Genomic DNA, 19,314 nt, shown 5'->3' on the forward strand with positions numbered 1-19,314 from the left:
TCGAAGGTGGGTGTTCAAAACACGTCTATAAACACTCTTCTAAATACATACTTGTCGTTGTTTAGTCGCTAAGTCGTGTCCAACTCTTTGCAACCCCATAGACTGTGACCCGCCAGGCTTCTCAGTCCACGGGATTTCCCAAACAAGAACACTAGAGTGGATCGCCATTTCCTTCTCCAGGGGATCTTCCTGAGCCCGAAGCAAACCCACGGCTCCCGTATTGTAGGCAAATTCTTTACCACTGAGCAACCAGGGAATTTTACAATAACACTGATCACGCTTAGCCAGTGACCTTAACAGTGAGGTCACAATCAACGCTGTGGCCTTGAACATAAACAGACCACGAATCCACAAGTTAATGCAGTTCTACTTGTGAACTTAGTCTAGAGTTTCGCAAACTGTGTTGTTCCCTAAACCACTGGTCCTAAGCGAGGCTCTTGAGGAAAATGTTCCACATCCAACCACAATGGAATGCAGCAATAGTCCTAAATCTTCTAACTTAGCTGGACTGAGCCAACCTGGCACTCTACTGTGAGATAAGTTTGGGAAATGCTGCATGCGAGTCCTTTTTTGATGATTTACAATACATGTTAACAACTCTAAAAAGCCCTACACTAAAAGAGTTTGTTTACTTTAGTTTAAAGCAAACACATTTGACCTTAGAACCCTTTACTATTTAACACCAAGTGATATGCTGGGGGAAGTCGTTTTTCAGAAAGTAAGACCTCACATAGGATGAATCATAACTCCACAGGGAAGTTAACAGAATCTCCAAAATCTCATGCTGTTACATGAAACACACGCAGACACAAAGGTGTCTCTTGGCTTATTCATCACCAAAACTGTGTATAAAAAAGAATTTAAATATATAAACATGAGACAGGAAGCAGAAATTTTAGTATCTGTGAAAAACTATTACAACTAACAAAAACAAATTTTAATTACTAACTGAAAATCCTAACTGCCCTCCACTTGGATTCAAAAAGCATCAGTTGAAATAAATTCTCTAGTATGTTTATCATCCCAAGTACAAGTCATCCACAAATGATTTTGTCATTCTTTTTTAGCCATCCAGCTCCAAACCTCTACTCTAAGTTTGGAGGCAGCTCTAGCTAAGAAGCCAAGGGAGGCAGAAATCCTTCCCACTATCAAAGTTAAAATCAGACTTCCACTCACCAGGTCCTCTTTCATAGCTAGGCACTGACCTATGACTTTGACTTGATTTGGGATCTGGTGACAAACACAAGTGACGACTGCTCAAGATCCATCCTGGGAAGGCAGCAGCAGCAGCAGTAATAGTTTTATAAACATTTTAATTGGGGCTTATTCCAAGGTTCTGGAGGTGATCAAATGACTTAGCACATTCCATCATCCTGACCACAGAACTGCTTCAAGGATAGAGATGTACCAAGTCAGGCCACTGAGGTTCATTCTGAAGATCTATTAGATTTGGGGGGAAGAAGAAATTATCTTGCCATCAGGACTGCCAATCCAGTAAGATGCTAACCTGAATCTATTTGAGGCATGGTCTTCCCTGGTGGCTCAGTCGGTAAAGAGTCTATCTGCAATGCAGAAGACCCAGGTTCAATCCCTGGGTCAGGAAGATCCCCTGGGGAAGGAAATGGAGTTTCCTTCCCAACTGGAGTTGGTTGCCTGGAGAATTTCATGGACAGAGGAGCCTGGGGGGCTATAGTCCATAGGGTCGCAAGAGTTGGATGTGACTGAAGCAACGCATACATGCAGACTCCCTTCTTGCAGCCAATGGTGGAATTTACACAACAGCTAATATTTCCTGTTGTAATTGTAGTATTGTCTCAGTGTAACAGTCAATACTGAAATTTAAGAAGCTGCCTGACTTTCTAAAACAGACACTGATAGTTTATGGAATTTCTTTAGCTGGTTAGGCCTGGTACCCTAGGGAGGCATGGCTGAGGTCAATACTACAGGCTGGTTTCATCATACTACTGGGAGTCCCGTTGAAATTAACCTTAATTAAATGTCACATTAGGCAAACTGAATGGATTTTATCCTAGCCCCTGTCAATCAGATTAGTAAGAATGACCAACAGAGTAGCAAACTCATGGAAAAATCCAGCAGAAGTTAAGAGCGTATAGAAAGAGGTAGGAATTGTTGAGAGACAAGTCTTCATGGATCCCTCTTTTTCTGCATGTCCTGGAACAGCTTTTATTTTGGACTATCTTTTCAAAGACGTTTATATAGCAAACAGCTTGAGAGACAGAATGACATCTCCCTCTAGGGCAAATGAGAGTTCTGCTCGCAATTCAAGATATTAATGCTAATGTGTCCTCTGGGGCAAAAGCTAGGCAGATTTGCCAGTGGTTCCCTCAAAGACTGAGTTTCCTAAATTTGGTATACCTCAGTTGTGACCCAGACCTGTGTACCCAGCAGCCACTGGGGCTCATAGAACTGCAGAGTGAAAGAAATGAAGCAAACATAAAGCTCCTGCTTCCTGCTCTGCTTGCATAATAAGGTCCTTTGATTCTGATCAAGGAGTTTATCTTCCACCAGCATCTATGGAATGGCGGCTGGATAAGCTTTTTTTTTTTTTCATTTATTTTTTTTTTCATTTATTTTTATTAGTTGGAGGCTAATTACTTCACAACATTGCAGTGGGTTTTGTCATACATTGGCATGAATCAGCCATGGAGTTACATGTATTCCCCATCCCGATCCCCCCTCCCACCTCCCTCTCCACCCGATAAGCTTTTATCTTGTAGGTAGGAAAAGATCTCAGACCCTTCACACTTTCTGACAAAGACCAAGATTAATAAACAGAGGTAACATGCTTATAAGTTGAAGGACTCAAAATTATATCAGCTCTTCCAAAATTGATCTATAGATCAATGCAATATGAAGCAAAATTCCACAAGATTTTTCATAGAAATTGAGAAGTTGACACTGATAGCCAAAGCAATCTTGAAAAAGAACTAACTTGGAGGATTTGTACACTATCTGATCTTAAGACTTACTATAATGTATAGTAATTAAAGACATTGTGATGGTTGTATGAAATTAGAGAAATACATCAGTCGAACACAATACGATGTCCAGAAATTACCCCACACATATATGGCCAAATGAATTTGACAGACACCAACTGTAATTCAATGAGGAAAGAAAAGCCTTCTCAACAAACAGTACTGTATCTATTGGTTATCATATTTTTTAAAAATGTGTTGATTCACACTTTACATCATGCATAATGACCTAAACTACAAAACTCCTATAAGAAAACACAGGCAAATGTTTGAGGTCTTGGGATAGCCAAAGATTCCTTGGGAAAATGTAAAAAACACAAATTATATTAAAAAAATAATAATAAAAAGGCAAACAGCCCATTTCTTTTAAAAGGCAAAAGATTTTAATATATACTTCACAAAGAGGATTTACAAATGGCTAAAAAAAATTCATGACAAGATGTTTAACTTCATCAGCATCAAGGAAATACAAATTAAAACCACAGTTAGATACCACTGTGCACTCACTAAAATTACCAAAATTAAAGACTAATACTACCAAAACATTGGAGAGAATGCAGAGTAACTAGATACTGGTGGAAGCTTAAAATGATGCAACCACTGAGGAAAAATGTTTGTCAGAATCTTAGAGTGTGAAACCCTCACCTACATTATTATTTAGCAATTCCATTTTTAAATTAGGGGCTTTAAACAGAGGCAAAGTAGCCACCTGCCAATGCAGGAGATGTAAGAGACATGGGTTCGATCCCTGGGTCAGGAAGATCCCCCAGAGGAGGGCATGACAACCCACTCCAGTATTCTTGCCTGGAGAACCCATGGACAGAGGAGCTTGTCCAGGGGGTCGCAAAAGAGTCGGACACGAGGGAAGTGACTTTGCACACAGCACATTCTTCAACAGCTATGTAACCCACCCCCTGCAAAATGAAAATACATGCCTACAGAAAGACTTGCATACAAGGTTTATTGCAGGTTAATTCATAATAATACAAAATTGGAAACAATACAAATACCCACCAACAGGAAAATAAATTGTAAAGTGTACAATAAAATATAATTTGCTAATAAAAAGGAAAAAACAACAATAAAAACAAAACACTAATCAGTTTCAAAAACATGATCACGAATGAAAGAAAGCAGACACAAAGAAATATATACCATATGATCTCATTTATATCAAGTTTTAGTATAGACAAAATTAACACACAAAGCTAGAAATAGGAATAGTGGTAGCCTGAGGGGAGTGCAGAAATAGATTGTAACCATGCTCAAAGAAACTTCTTAGGGTGATGAAAATGTTCTATACCTTGACTAGGATACCAGGATGTTTATTACATGGGCATATATATTTGTCAAAACTCACCAAATTTTATACTTAAATCAATAGAATTTGTTGTGTGTACTTCTCAAATCAAAAAAAAAAAAAATTAAAGGCTACAAAATAGATTTTATTTAAAACTTTTTGGGACTTCCCTAGTGGTTCAGTAGTAAAAAAAAAAAAAAAAAATCCAATGCATGGGATTCATTCTGCCAATGAAGGGCATGGGTTGGATCCCTGATCCAGGAAGATCCCAAGAGCTTCAGGGCAGCTAACCTGTGCGCCACAACTGAAGCCAGAGAGCCTAGAGCCCGTGCCCCACGGCAAGAGAGCAGACCCCCTCTCGCCGCAGCTAGAGAAAGCCTGCATGCAGCAACAAAGACCCAATGTTCAGAAACAATAAAATAAAAATAGTACTTTATGAAAAACGAAAAAAAAAAATGTAAAAAGCTCCTTTTCCTCCGGATATTCAAGGTCTGACATCCAAATTAGATAGGCTGAACTTCATGTTATTTGCTTTGTTTCCACAGGTGTTGGGAGAGATAGACTTCTAGACTTTACACAGCTACCAAGGCAACAATGCTAAGAAAACCATTAATCAAGATCTGACAATGCCTATTTGCAATCAGAACACAGTGAACACCCCGGATTATAAAAGCAGGTGAAACCTACCTAAAAGACCTAGTCAGGCACAATGCTGGCATTCTTGATTCTCGTGACCGTGACCCTAGCATCTGCTCACCATTCTGGTGAGCACTTTGAAGGGTAAGTAGCCTACGGCTTAAATTAGCAAGTCCTTCCTAGTTAGCCAAAAATTTGAACACATTACCCCATTTTACATGTTCTCTTCTTCTCTATCTCATTGTTCAGTGACAAGGTGTTCCGGGTCCATGTTGAAGACGAAAATCACATCAGCCTACTCCATGAGCTGGCCAGCATCAGGCAGGTAAATGCCAATCTATGCTTACAGGCTTCCTATAACAATATTTTAAAAACCTTAGGTTATTTTTTAAAATCTTAAGATTGCACTGTGATTCCATCAAGGGAAAAATGACATGAAATATTAATGACAGCACTTTTGTAGCAAGAAATAAAAACTTGGAAAACATTTAGTGCCACCACGCCTTCTATGTCTGCCTAAATTCGATTGCCATAAGCCCTACAGTATCATAAATCTAGGGTAACTTTTTACAGAGCTGCCTGAGCAGGACAACTGGATGAGTCAAAATTGTTGCAAAGGTCAGAGAACATCTAATGTATAGCAACTTTCCTTCTAAGTCAAAGAGAAAAATGATCAATTTGGATATTACAGGAAAACTGGGCTTTGGTCCAACTTGAAATTCATTTCCACATCCCATGTATCATCTGTTCCCTTTGATTTTCTTTCATTTCAAATCAAACAGCTTGAGTTTTCATGACCTTGATTCAGGCATTCTTAATGATAGGACTTGAAGGGGGTAAAAATGATAAAAAGTCATGAACGATTTTCATACTTTTATTTTACTTTTAAGAAACCAAAATCTTTAGGCTACTTTATTTTTTTAATGCAATTATCGGGATTAAATTATGGGATTTAATTATGGGATTAAAATTCCAATTATGGGATTAAAACTGACATTTTAAATTTTATATATATATATGTATATAAGTATGTGTATATATGTGTGTGTGTGTGTGTGTATTAGTGGCAGGGAGCTATTGTAGACCACAAATAGTTTACTTGATCCAATGCTGTCTTTTCATTAATATAAAAACCAAAACATTCTACTAGTTCCTAAGTATCTATCTATCCATCCATTATCTTTCTATAGTTATCTTTTTAGCTTTTAAGATGTGGGGGGAAACAAAAAAGGTAGAGAGTGTCATAAACTGAAACAGATTCATAGGGCTAGATCAGAAAGAGAATTTAAAGTCACCTATTGCAGGCTTTCACTCAAATTTGAACTTCTTCAGGGGAAATAGCATCTCTGGTTGCTAGCCCTAATAAAACCTGTTTGAGTACTTCCAAGGATAGTAGGAATACTTCTTTTTCAAAGTAGCATGTGCCTTACAAACCATTCAAACCATTACACTGAGCTGAAAACTACCTTAACCTTGACCCCTTGGACCCAGCTGAGTCAAACACTGTCTCACTTCTGAGATTTATCAATACTCTTGGCACGGGTTTACAGACTTTTGGTCACTGTGGTCACTTCTGGACATAGCTCAATCTTTCTGTCTATATTTCTTTTTTTTAATGTAGCTCTCAGAATTGACAATGGACCTCCAGGTGTACTCTGATTAATACACAGTGTAGGGTCACCGTCAGCAGACGCTTACTAATGGGGTGTAAGATTCTTTTCACAGGTTGAACAGTTAGAAGGCTCTTAGCTTATAGTAAACCTAATGCCCATCAAAGCTATCAGGGTATTTTTTTCTCACATGAATCACCCTCTCACATGCAGTAAGGTATTCTTCCTTCTATACTTGCTAACTGATGTTTTAACCTAAATGCAGGGTTTTATTATATATTTAGTCGGTTAAAAATTATTTTTATTGCATACTGAGACAGTTTTAAAAATGAATTCACTCAGGGAAATAATTTGCCCTAACTTCATATCACCAGCAAGCTTGATAAACATGTCTTCTTGACTTTTACCTTTGTCACAGATAGAGTAAAAATATTAAGTAAGTAAAGGGGCAGTACAGAATTAGAGGCATCTTCCATGATTCCTTCTTTTAATATCTATTTATCAAGAGTCTCCAGTATGCCAAATGCAGTGTTAAGTAGGCACTGATAAATCAGGGCATCTCAGATGAGTTTTCTCTCCTATTCATGTTACTGTCGTGTTACCTACAGCTAACACTGTGCTTTCCAGCTTATAAAGAAGAATGTAAATGTAGAGACGTGGTCAGACATGTTGCTAAGATCCAGATTCAGCACTCTGGTAGGCTTGTGTTTTCTTTCAATCATCACATGAAGTTAATTGGGCTTGACTCACTCTTTCTGTACACTGTGCTGGCTCCCAAGGATCACGGCTCCCTTTTCTGAGCATTCACAACCCATCTGCTTCCAGTTAACTTTGCCAGTATCCATGCCGGGCCCTGGGAGATCCTGCTTCTGAGATTCACCTGTCTTCTTATTTATGAAATCCAAGACATGCCCCCTCCACTTTTCAGCGGTCCCGTCAAGCTCTGATTCCTCTAAGATTGCTAAGAAAAAGTTTTGCAGTCACATCCTCTGCCTTTTTAGTTACCTAAAATTCAGCATTTTCTAGTAGTCAAGAGCAGAGAATCTGGACTCAGATTTCCTGGGTTCAGTTCCTGGCTCTGCCACTTGCTAGCTGGACCTTGGATGCCTCTCTGGGTCTCAATCTGTCAAATAAGGAAAATAAGAGCATCTACCTTACAGAATTTTGTGAGATTTAAAAGAACTAATATAAGTAAAGCACTTGGAAAGAATTTACATAGTAAAAACTATGTGTTTGTTATTATGACCACCATGAGATCCAGGATTCTGAACGCAATTTACATGACCAGTATAATCCCTCCTCTCCTTATCTATTGCTGCTAAGCTGCTGCTAAGTCACGTCAGTCGTGTCTGACTCTGTGCGACCCCCGAGATGGCAACCCACCAGGCTTCCCCATCCCTGGGCTTCTCCAGGCAAGAACACTAGAGTGGGTTGCCATTTCCTTCTCCAATGCACAAAAGTGAAAAGTGAAAGTGAAGTTGCTCAGTCGTGTCTGACTCTTAGCAATCCCATGGACTGTAGCCTACCAGGCTCCTCCGTCCATGGGATTTTCCAGGCAAGAGTACTGGAGTGGGGTGCCATTGCCTTCTTCATCCTTATCTCTGGGCCTCAAAATTGTCTTTCCAAAGAAGGTATTTCTGCTAAAATCTTAACGTGAAAAATTATTTACTTAGGGTAATTTCACCTCTCAGTAGAAGTAGGAAAAAATAAGAGATAGTGTAACTCCTTAGAAAAGACAAAAGCCACACAAGAGTTAAGGAAGGTTACTTCGTCTGTTCAGCTGCAAACATTATGCTTTTGCTCCAAGCCATGAGACAGCATGTTTCTTCTTTATTCATTCTATTTCCAATGTGATTGAAAAAGAGGTTTTACTCTTCTTAGTAATCTTGCAAGTATAGCATATTCTGGACTGTAGCCTTCCTGATAAGATCATTACAAGGGCATTTAGTCTTTGTATTCATCCTTGGCCATGCGCCCTTCCTCCCAGCTTTTGAACATGGCCTTTTAAAAGCTGAATGTATTGAAGAGACCTGTGACCACACTGGACTTTAGTAACCTCCCTCTTTTCACATTTAATTGTATAATAAGGGTTTTCTTTCACCTTCTTGTTTCTTTATTAGAGGCATTCACCACAAAAGCTATCCTCTTCTCTCTATACTTTCCTGAACTGTTTCTCTAGCTTCAGGTACACGACCAAAGTAAGATGGTTACAGCCTTCTAATGTTCCATCACTCCTATTACACTTGTAAGTTTCTCCCCACTGTCTGGACCTAGACCCAGAGTAGAAGTTATCACCTCTTCAAACAAGAAAGGAAAATTCCATCGAGATAAATGAAGAGTTAATCCTATGCTGAATTCACAGTCAAACACAATGTGAAGAAACAAATACGTGTAAATATGTGAAGAATAGAAATTCTCCAACATAATTATTAATTTGTTTACATGTTCTTCTTATTCCCAAAAGAATTGAAGGTGAATACACTACTTTATCTTGCTTTTGCACTGGTTTTGTATCACATTTTAGGATGGACTCTTTGCTTATTAGCCAGATGCATGGTTTAGTTGGCATTCTCACAGTGCTATCACATAAAGTTACTCTTTTATCTTCCAACAAACATTCTTTATGGTTCTTTGTTACTCAGACACGTGGATTTATAAATTTATAACCTCAGTCTGTTTATCTGTATGTGTGTATGTACCCAGTTGCTCAGCCATGTCTGACTGTTTGTGGCCCCACAGACTGTAGCCCAGCAGACCACTATGTCCACGGAATTTTTCAGGCAAGAGTGCTGGAATGGTTTGCCACTTCCCACTCCAGGGGATCTTCCCAACCCAGGGATCGAACCTGCATCTTCTGTGTCTCTTACACTGGCAGGTGGATTCTTTACCACTAGTGGCAACTCCTTAACTTACAATTCAATTCCCCACAGCTCAGATCATATATTTTACTCTGCTTCCATATTTTAAACATAGATCTCACTCACAAAGTGTTGGTAAATATTGAAATTTATCTTTATCTCTTTGTGCTAATGTTTTAAGTTTATTATTTGTAACCATATTTAATGCTTTATAAACATCTTTGGGGCTGTGATCTTCCTGATTTTCAGCTCCATGTCCCTTAAGAAGCACTGGTTACCAAGCCCAGGATAGAAAGTCTCCATCATATTTGTAGGACTCCATAGTGTTGGATGTCAGTGTGTTTGCTGACCAATTTTCTCCTTGTCAAACCGAAGGTTTTAAGGGACCTCAGGTTAGGTCAGCAAGTCCTTTGTCAAACATGTTTATGAGATTTCTCTATCTCATTTGTAAAATATATATTTTTTATATATGTATGTATATGCATATATATATATATATATATACACATACACCAATACTTGGCAGAGCCAAGAGAGATGGACAAGAGGTTAAAAGATTAGGGAAGGCAACTTTCAGTTTAATATCAAAAAGAAAACCACCTATAAGGCAATTAGGTTGTTCTGAAGCAGTACAAGATATATTCAAGATTGTATTAGAACCATCACCAAGGACGTTGTGTTACTCTAGGTAGAAAGCTAACATCTTAACCTAGGTGCTCCCAGAGCAGATCCTCAGACAAAGATTCAATGGCAGATTTCACTTGGAAAGCAGGGGGAGCCTCTGGGCAGAGAAGGGCGGGCAGCCAACAGAAGGGACACGGTGAAGTCGGCCCGCATAGAGGACGACTAGAGCTCCATCCTCCAGAGAAACTCTAGGAAGGGGTGCAAACCGCACACTTCAAAATGGTCCCACCTGAGAAGGGAGAGGATGGGAATATTTAGACACCTGCTTTCTAGGGCCATTGATTAAGCACTTCTCTGGAAAGTGCTTCTTTGGCAGCTCCTGCCTGCTGTGAGCCGTGAGGCCTTTTCCAGCTCTGGGAGAGCTTTCAAGCACAGAAATGCAGATCTTGGCAGGGAGGAGTCTCCTGAGGAACACTAGAGGGTCCCAGTGTTGTGTGAGTAGGGCCCTGTCTTAATTGCCTACATATGCTTGGAGAACTTTATGTCCTTTACCGATTCTAAACCTCTGTGTCTGTAATCAAGATACACCTCCCTCTCCCATCCCACCATGGGATGACAGACATTTATGAAGGACACACATTCACGGTTACCCTTTTGGTGGTGCTGTTTTTTATTTGGGCTGTGTTGGGGCCTCATCGCTGCACGGGCTTCCTCTAGCTGCGGTAAGTGGGGGCTCCTCCCTAGTTGCAGCGCACGAGTGTCTTATTGCAGCGACTTCTCTTGTTGAAAAGCACAGTTCTAGGGCACATGTGCTTCAGTGAGTGTGGCTCGTGAGCTCAGCAGATGTGGTGCATGAGCTTAGTTGCCCTGTGGCATGGGGGGCCTTTGAGGATCAGGGATCAGACCCCATGTCTCCTGAATTGGCAGGCGGACTCTCATTCTCCACTGAGCCACCAGAGAAGCCCCAGAGTTAACTTTTAAGAACTTCTGCTATAATGTGCTTGTCTTCATGGCCCTTCTTTCCACAATGCTGGCTAGCTAGAATTCATCACCAGCTCTTACTTTCTCTATCTTTATCATGATAAGCTTTTATCCTTCCTTCACTATCTCTCAACCTCTCATCTTTATCTTCTCATCACATTCTGTAGCCAATCCTTATCAATTTATCAATACTCTCTCCTTTCAGCAACTTAATGACAACCACACTCACTCTCTCTCTTCTGAAATCCCTCCTGTGTAATCCTAATGTCCCACCTCCCCCTGTGCTGACATTCCCTATGACCCTGACTCATGATTCAGCATCCTCTAGACATCTGCAGTAGCTGGAAAATCACCAGGACAGGAGATAGGCAACTGGGTTCTCCACAGGCATATCTAAAATTGAGTCATCTTAATATTTTACATCATCAGTTTCTATTTAACAACCTCTATGTCTGCCCAAACTCCCACGTTCCAAAGCAACAATCCTAAATATCACCACCTGCCACATCTCTAGCCTGAGATTAGCTCAAAAATATCTGAACAGGTACTGGGGAAGACAAAGAGCAAAAATGATCCAATGTCAGGGTCACCTTAGGCTTCTAGGCCTTTATTCAGCTCAAGGAACGAACAGAAAATCAGAGACCTGTTAGAGGCAGGATGTCCTTGGTTAATATTTTCCCAAGGAAAAAAAGGAGATTTGAAACCACATACCCACAAAGAAAAACATCAGAATTGTCAAATATGTCATTCTACTTTTGTGCATAATGGCCTCTAAAATTTCCCCATGTTTGATTTGCTCGAGTGTGTCCCGAGCCTCAGGTGCAGAGCCGAGCATGTAGTTGTTTTTATTGTCGTTTTTCAGTCACTCAGTCGTGTCTGACTCCTTGCGACCCCACGGACAGCAGCAGGTCAGACTTTCCTGTCCTTCACTACTTCCCAGAGTTTGCCCAAACTCATGTCCACTGAGTCGATGATGCCATCCAACCATCTCATCCTCTGTCGTCCCCTTCTCCTCCTGCCCTCAATCTGTCCCAACATCAGGGTCTTTTCCAATGAGTCAGTTCCTCACATCAGGTGACCAAAGTATTACAGTTCCAAGAGAAACTCATAAAATGAGCTCATTAAAAAGTAAAAGGGAAAGCTCCACTTCTCTCTATTAAATTTTGGGCTCCAGGTAATTCAGCGTCATTCATTTATCACATATATCCATTACCACAAACACTGCTATCACCAATAAGCAACTGTTGTAGAAAGTCAATAAACAGAAGAGAGCAGTTATAGAATACTGCAATTAACTACCATTATGGGAGATAATCATATGCTCTTCATACTTGTTGATAATTAATGCTATGTATGTATGTATGTGTGTGTAAACACTTTTATTGACATCCAACTGCTTGGTCCCAACTTTTGTCCACTCAAAAATAAAGGAGATATTTATAAGAGATTTCATGGATAATTTGATTCATAATAATTCACTGGGGTAGTGTGCTCACTAGTGATGATTCATCCATTGAATTATTGGTGTCCAATACAATATGTGTTATTCCTTATTCAGATGGATTTCTGGAAACCAGATTCGGTCACACAAATCAAACCTCACAGTACAGTTGACTTCCGTATTAAAGCAGAAGATACTGTCGCTGTGGAAGACTTTCTGGGGCAGAACAGACTACGATATGAGTAAGCTTATATTTTATGGTTATGAAAATTCTCTGTCATGCATGCTCTCAGCCCGGGAAGATAACAATAAGATCAAGACAATGGCCTCCTCAGGGCTCCACACAAAGGTCACGGCAGAGCTGGCCCTGAATTTCAAGTCTTATGACGTTAGGCCTGAGAGCATTTGTGTTGAGTTATTGCTCTAATAAAAACAGGCTTAGCTCTAGAATCCCAAATTTTTAGCCAGATATTTGACCTGCTCCTAGTTTACAATGTTCTCCTAAGTGAAGGCAGTTGTTCATCTGTTGATCCAACAAATAGATAGTGAGTACCAACCTATCACATGATAAATGCTGGGGGAAAAGATAGGACCCACCCGCTTCAGAGGAAAATGAACAAAGGATTGCAATACCTTTAATAGGTCTCAAGAAGAGTGAAGAGCTAGAGATGCATGGGAATAGATTAAGTTGAAGGATCACAGGGGGCCATACTAGGAAAGGAGCCTTCAGCTGAGAATTAAAAGACTGATGAGTTAGCCAGACAAGACAAGAAGAAAAATGACACTCTAGGAAAACAGACTTGATGTTTAGACTTAGAACTTCCCTCCATCTTCATTTGAGGGAAGGTAGAAATAACTAAACTAAATGACTAAAGTAGAAAAATTCAACTTTAGTCTTTAGTCTAAAGCAGAGTTTTTCCTCCAAAGAGTGGGTCAGCAAGGAGCAAAGAGACCGTCTCCAGCTCCAGTCCTGAGCCACCAAATATTTACTCAGCAATTCCCAACCACAAGCACAAGTCTCCATGACATTTTGATAAACTGACCTACATAATTTTAACAGAAATTTTCTATTATTTTTACATCTTAAAAATATAGACTAGTATTTATGCCAGTAAAGATATCAAAATTATCACCTGTAAAATCTTCACCTCCATCAGGGGAAGTGGTGAAGCGTAATGTAACAAGCAAGGGCTTTGGGGAAAAAAGACACAAGACTGAAATCCTGAGTCTGCAACTTCCTGGCTGTGTGACATTGGATAATTTGCTTAACGTTCCTGAACTTCAGTTTCTTTGTCTTTATAAAGAAAGGATCCTTAGAATCGTATTTTCATGAAGTGAAGATAAATATAATACCGCTTTCAAAGGGCTGTTGTGAAGATGAAACTAAACAATATATAAATAAATTGCAACTGACATTGTTATCGCTGTGAATGCTGTCATTTTACTTTTTGTACTACTGATAAAGAGGGAGATTATACATTTTTTAAAGGTCAACAGAAACTGTTTTGTTTAACCCCATTATCATACTTAGCTATCTGCTTAGCTATCTGCTTCGGCCTAAGGGAAGTGTCAAAATGTGACTTTAAGAATTGACTATCTTTTTAAAACAAAGATATAACACAGTAAGTTTTGAAATGTGATTGAGATTCATGTCTGTGATATTTTGCTCTTTTCATTACACTAGGAAGGACTTCTAAAATCCTAGCCTTTAGGAGCCCTCAATAATATTCAAAAAGATGACAGTTTCTTTAAAAGTCTTCAAGAAAAACAAAAGGAAGACCATAAGCTATAGACCATAAGCCAACCCTAGTGGCTTGAATTGACGTCCTTATTCTACTTAGATCACAAAGTGGCAGAGCAGCTTCTAACCAGGTATCAGTCTCTTTTTAGCAGGTAGAAAATTCATGCACCTTTATACCGGGTAAACTTTTGGGGAACTGTGTATGAATGCTGTCTCACGTAGAACACAAGATGTTCTCTGAGGACTAAGATCTTGTTAATTTTTGCTTAGCACATTAGTGGCTTATAATTTTCTAAATATTAAGTAATAATAAGTCCCCAGAAATCCTGTAGAAGCACGCCGGCAATATCTTCCCCAGGCCTGCAAGCAATCCCTGGGCATCCCATTATTACCTTCTATGGTGGCTAATGTGTATTTAGAGGGTTTCCTGCCAGCAAGAATTTGCAGTTTTTCCACATAACGGGCTCCCCTGGTGTCTCAGACAGTAAAGAGTCTGCCTGCAGTGCAGGAGACCCAGGTTCAATCCCTGGGTTGAGAAGATCCCCTGGAGAAGCGAATGGCAACCCACTCCAGCATTCTAGCCTGGAGAATCCCATGGACAGAGGAGCCTGGCCGGCTACAGTCCATGGGGTCGCAAAGAGTCGGGCACAATTGAGAGATTAACACTTTCACCTTCTTTGTAACAGGAACCATTTACTGCACACATTTCACCAAAACAGCTTTTCAGATTTTTCAGTGATTTCAGCTCTCTTCACCAAGACTTGCATCAGTTGGTAGTTTCAATCAGATTCTGAATTACCATGGGAAGAAATTCAAAATGTGTGCAACCAGAAAAATAGCTCTATTTTTAAATGCTTATGTTGTACCCTAGGTACACAAAGACTAAGAATTGGATGGTGTAAATCTCACGCTTATGGTTCTGAACGTTGACAGAACCTTTCGGTGGGTCTACGTCCTACCCAATCCAGGAAGAGACTGATTGTTGCTCTCTCTCTGTAACATTTTTCTGCATATTGCAGATCTGAATAGTAAAGTGTCCTGGGATAACAATCAGTACACAGTAATGTTCTTCAGTGGCAGTGGGTGTGTAGTCTGGGAAGTGACCAAACACTCCATTTCCAGGAATCTAAAAGGGGGAGAAAACTGTCATGTCTCTCCTCTCAGACATTGTGTTTCCTGCTCTGCTGGGAATCTGTTATCTAATTTGCATGCATACTTGTAAAAAAAGAAGTTGGATAGCACTACAAAAGAAACATATAAAAGTATAAAATAGTGTACATGCCTCTGTACTTTGGAGCTGTAATGCAGTCCCTGTTACATTAAGAGGCATTGTTTTAATCTCCTGGAATAGAAGCTCATTATTTAGTAATAATATTTTGTAATATAGCTAAAGTAGTGCTTTATCCTAAATCTAATAAAATCAAATAATCATAGGGCTGGAAGGGTTCATTTAAGGTCAATCCCCTACCTTCAGGCAAAAGTCAGCACCACAGTTCAACCTCATTCTGATAGTCTTTTGTAAGTTACTAGAGGACACTTTTACTCTTGGGTGTCATCTTAAATCTAATTGGTTTTATTATGTTTCTTTGTTTTGATTATTGATGAAAATGTTTAATATTTAACATAATAATAACTCTAACAGAATGTCTCCTTTTAGTACCAAACAAAACACCAACCTCCAAGTAGTCACTTATTCTCCCAAATTATTTGAATCTGAAGATTGGATGAAAAAGTAAAGATATTGCAACATGCTGTGGAAACCCTACTTGCTACTCCACTTAGAGCTGGTTTGTGGTAGGTCAGAAATCACCATGGTTATGGTCTTAGATACAAATGTCTATTGAATGTCCTGAGGCTGGGAGCAATTAATTCATGATTTCTTTTCTCTGGGCACCCATTAAGAAGCCATGTGACCTAGATGATTATTTCACTTGTTCACTGAAAATGGAAAATCTTGATAAAGGGAAAGTGGATGTCAGTAACCATTTCCTCTTATATTTTTAATTTTGCCATTCTGTTAGAGAAGCTTATAATTACCAGGCAGGATTTCTTCTTTCAAATTTATGATCTTGGAATATAGCTGTTTTCTTAAAGGTTTCTGCCTACTGATTTTTAGTTTTCAAGGTTTTTGTTTTGCTTGCTTTGGCTTTGTTTGTTTTTAGTTTTTAGTTACATTTAAAAATCATTTTCCTAAACTATCCCTATTCTAGACGCTTGCTTCCCTGGAGTTTATGAAGATGGTGAAGTGAAAAAGTGAAAGCGTTAGTCGCTCGGTTATGTCTGACTCTTTGTGACCCCATGGACTGTAACTTGCCAGGCTCCTCTGTCCATGGGATTCTCCAGGCAAGAATACTGGAGTGGGTAGCCATTCCTTTCTCCAGGGGATCTTCCCGACCCAGGGATCAAACCTGGGTCTCCTGCATTGCAGGCGGATTCTTTATGGCATGAGTCACTAGGGAAGCCCAACTTTACTCCAGTTTAACTTTTCTCCATAAACTTTGAGAAAATCTATATAAATGACCAAGACATATGCATTTGAGTCAGGTCGTTGCATTTTAGAACTGAATAGACACTGAATACCAGCTAACCAAATTATGAAAGCAAGACCCAGAGATTAAATGACTTTCCTGAAACCAATCTACATATGAGGCAAAACCATGACCCTGATCTTTTGACTTCTAACTCTAGATTCTTTCTAATTCTACCCTATTTCCTAACAATCCAACTTGGGTGTTTATAATTAAATTATAATCATAATATTATAATCATTGTTCCTAACCATAGTAGGCAGAATGACTGTCCCCCCCACCCCAAGAAAAAGACTACATTCCAATCTCTAGAACATCTGAATGTGTTATGTTAATAGCGAAAATAAAGTTAAGAATGTAGATAGAATTAAGGTTGCTATGGAATGAAGGCTGCTAAGCAGCTGAACTTAAAATAGGTAGATTATTCTAAATAAATGGGATTCCCAGCTGGCATTGTAGTAAAGAATTCACCTGCCAATGCAGGAGACACAGGTTCGATCCCTGGGCAGGGAGGATCCCTTAGAACAGGAAATGGCAACCCACTCCAGTCAGTATTCTTGCCTGGAAAGTCCCATGGACAAAGGAGCCCGGTAGACTGCAGTCCTGTAGCCTACAGACTCCTGGTGGGCCCTGCAGGGGCCGGGCCCAGGTGGTCCCGGGGTCCTAAGAGAGGAGCAGAGAGGCAGAAGAGGAAATCAGAGTGGAGAAACAGGAGAAGGACTTGAGCTGCTGCTTCTGGCCTTGAAGATGGAGCAGGGCAAACAGCCAAGGAATGTGGGCAGCTTCTAGAAGCTATAAAGGGCAAGGAATCAGGTTCTCCCCTGGAGCTTCGGGAAAGGAGCATATCCCTGTGGACACATTGATTTTTACACTAGCGAGACCTCTGCTGGACTTCTAAACCATAAAATAATAAATTCATGTTGTTTTAAGCCACTTAGTTTGTGCAAACAGCAGCCATAGAAATGAATACACTAACAAAGTACTGATGGCTGTGCTTAGTGGGAAATTTTCTTTCCACAGAATAAATTTGAAACTCTTCTCCTTTTCCATTTTATTTTTTTTAATACCACCTTAAGAGAGTTAAGACCTTAAGACAGTGTTTCCTTCTTGCTAGGAAATCCATACCATTTAGTATTGATTTACTGCATTTTTCCATAAATGGATGCAAGTTCACACCCAAGTTAACCAAATGGAGGAGAGACGTGGAGGGAGGTTCAGAGAATGTCCCTGACAGACTTCATCAGAATGCCCTTGGGGTAGTCGGAGGAGAAGACTTTTGATGTGCGGCTACAATTCTCTGTGAGTCAGATAAAAACATTTCAAGGCTTGACTGTGGATGATAGAAGTTTCTGCAAGCTAGCTACTGCCCATAATGTTTACAGTGCTATGACCAAGGACATTAATGCTCATAAAATTTTGTCCCTTCGAAATACACTTTCCACTCAGAAGCTACAAAGTCAAACAAAGTCACACATACCCACACCTTCACCCCTGCCTCTTATAATACACACTTCCACCTGAATAATCATTGTTAGGAAATAGCAGGCCTCAAAATTTCTGTCATCAATTTTCATATCACCTTGCTACAGGACCACTCTTAGACTTGTTTAAACATGCCAAAAGAAAGACAAGCGGAAGCTAGTACTTTAAACTCAGTGTTCTTTTGTCTAATAAAGCTTTACTAGCTTGTTAATATTTCTGAATTTCCACCCATCAAGGTATTTTTCTCAAAACCTAAAGAAACGCCTCAGGTGACTGGATGTCCCAATTTTCCTGGGAATGAATAGGTTGCTGGGACATGGGACTTTCAGTGTTAAAACAAGGGAAGTCTTGAGCAAGAAAGACCACAGGTAGGCTCGAGGGCATGCTTTTGTGCGGCAGCCCAAGGCCCTGACCCAGAGTGCCCCAGATACCAAGGAAATCATTTTTCAGATTTAAGGTTCAAGGACAGCCAAACAAGTTTGGGCCAAAGAAGAGCCTGCCTTACTCACACCCTCTGGTACCCTTCTCAATGATTTACTCGCTTTCTGAGACAAGTAGCTCAAGGTGAAGAGGACACATCTGACTAGCAGAGACTCTGGGTTGTTGCACGTGGTCACAGGGAAACATGCTGATGTTCACAGGAGCGCTTCCTCTGGTTTATTACAGGGTATTGATAAGCAACCTGAGATCCATGCTGGAGGCTCAGTTTGATAGCAGAGTCCGTGCTACTGGACACAGTTATGAGAAGTACAACCAGTGGGAAACGGTATGAAGCATACGTGATTTAGACAGACAGTGCCTTGAGAACTGAACTGAGAATGTCCCATTAATCCATCAATGGTTCCATTTGGTAGATAGAGGCATGGACTGAACAAGTCGCCAGTGAAAACCCAGACCTCATCTCTCGCAGTGCCATCGGAACTACATTTTTAGGAAACACTATCTACCTCCTCAAGGTAATGCTTTTTAACCATAACCTTGCCACGTCTGAGCACTTTAAATCAACGAATTCTAACACAGTAACATCTGTTTCACAGACGTGTTCATCTCAAACATTGTTATAACTCTTTCTCTGCCTACATCCCTCAGGGAATCAAACAGAGTACCCAGATTC

General features: G+C 40.0%; 1 protein-coding gene across 1 annotated transcript in view; it reads left to right on the forward strand.

Moving 5' to 3' along the window:
• Positions 1–5,008: 5,008 nt before the first annotated feature.
• The window catches only part of CPB1 (carboxypeptidase B1), a 33,616-nt gene continuing 19,310 nt past the window's right edge, over positions 5,009–19,314 (forward strand). Inside the window, exons 1-5 of the mRNA XM_061167835.1 lie at positions 5,009–5,079; positions 5,185–5,260; positions 12,567–12,691; positions 18,867–18,966; positions 19,055–19,156. Coding sequence (XP_061023818.1) covers positions 5,009–5,079; positions 5,185–5,260; positions 12,567–12,691; positions 18,867–18,966; positions 19,055–19,156 — 474 coding nt within the window. The remainder of the gene's footprint in view (positions 5,080–5,184; positions 5,261–12,566; positions 12,692–18,866; positions 18,967–19,054; positions 19,157–19,314) is intronic.

The sequence above is a fragment of the Dama dama genome, chromosome 19, assembly GCF_033118175.1.
Source record: "Dama dama isolate Ldn47 chromosome 19, ASM3311817v1, whole genome shotgun sequence".
NCBI lineage: Eukaryota > Metazoa > Chordata > Mammalia > Artiodactyla > Cervidae > Dama > Dama dama.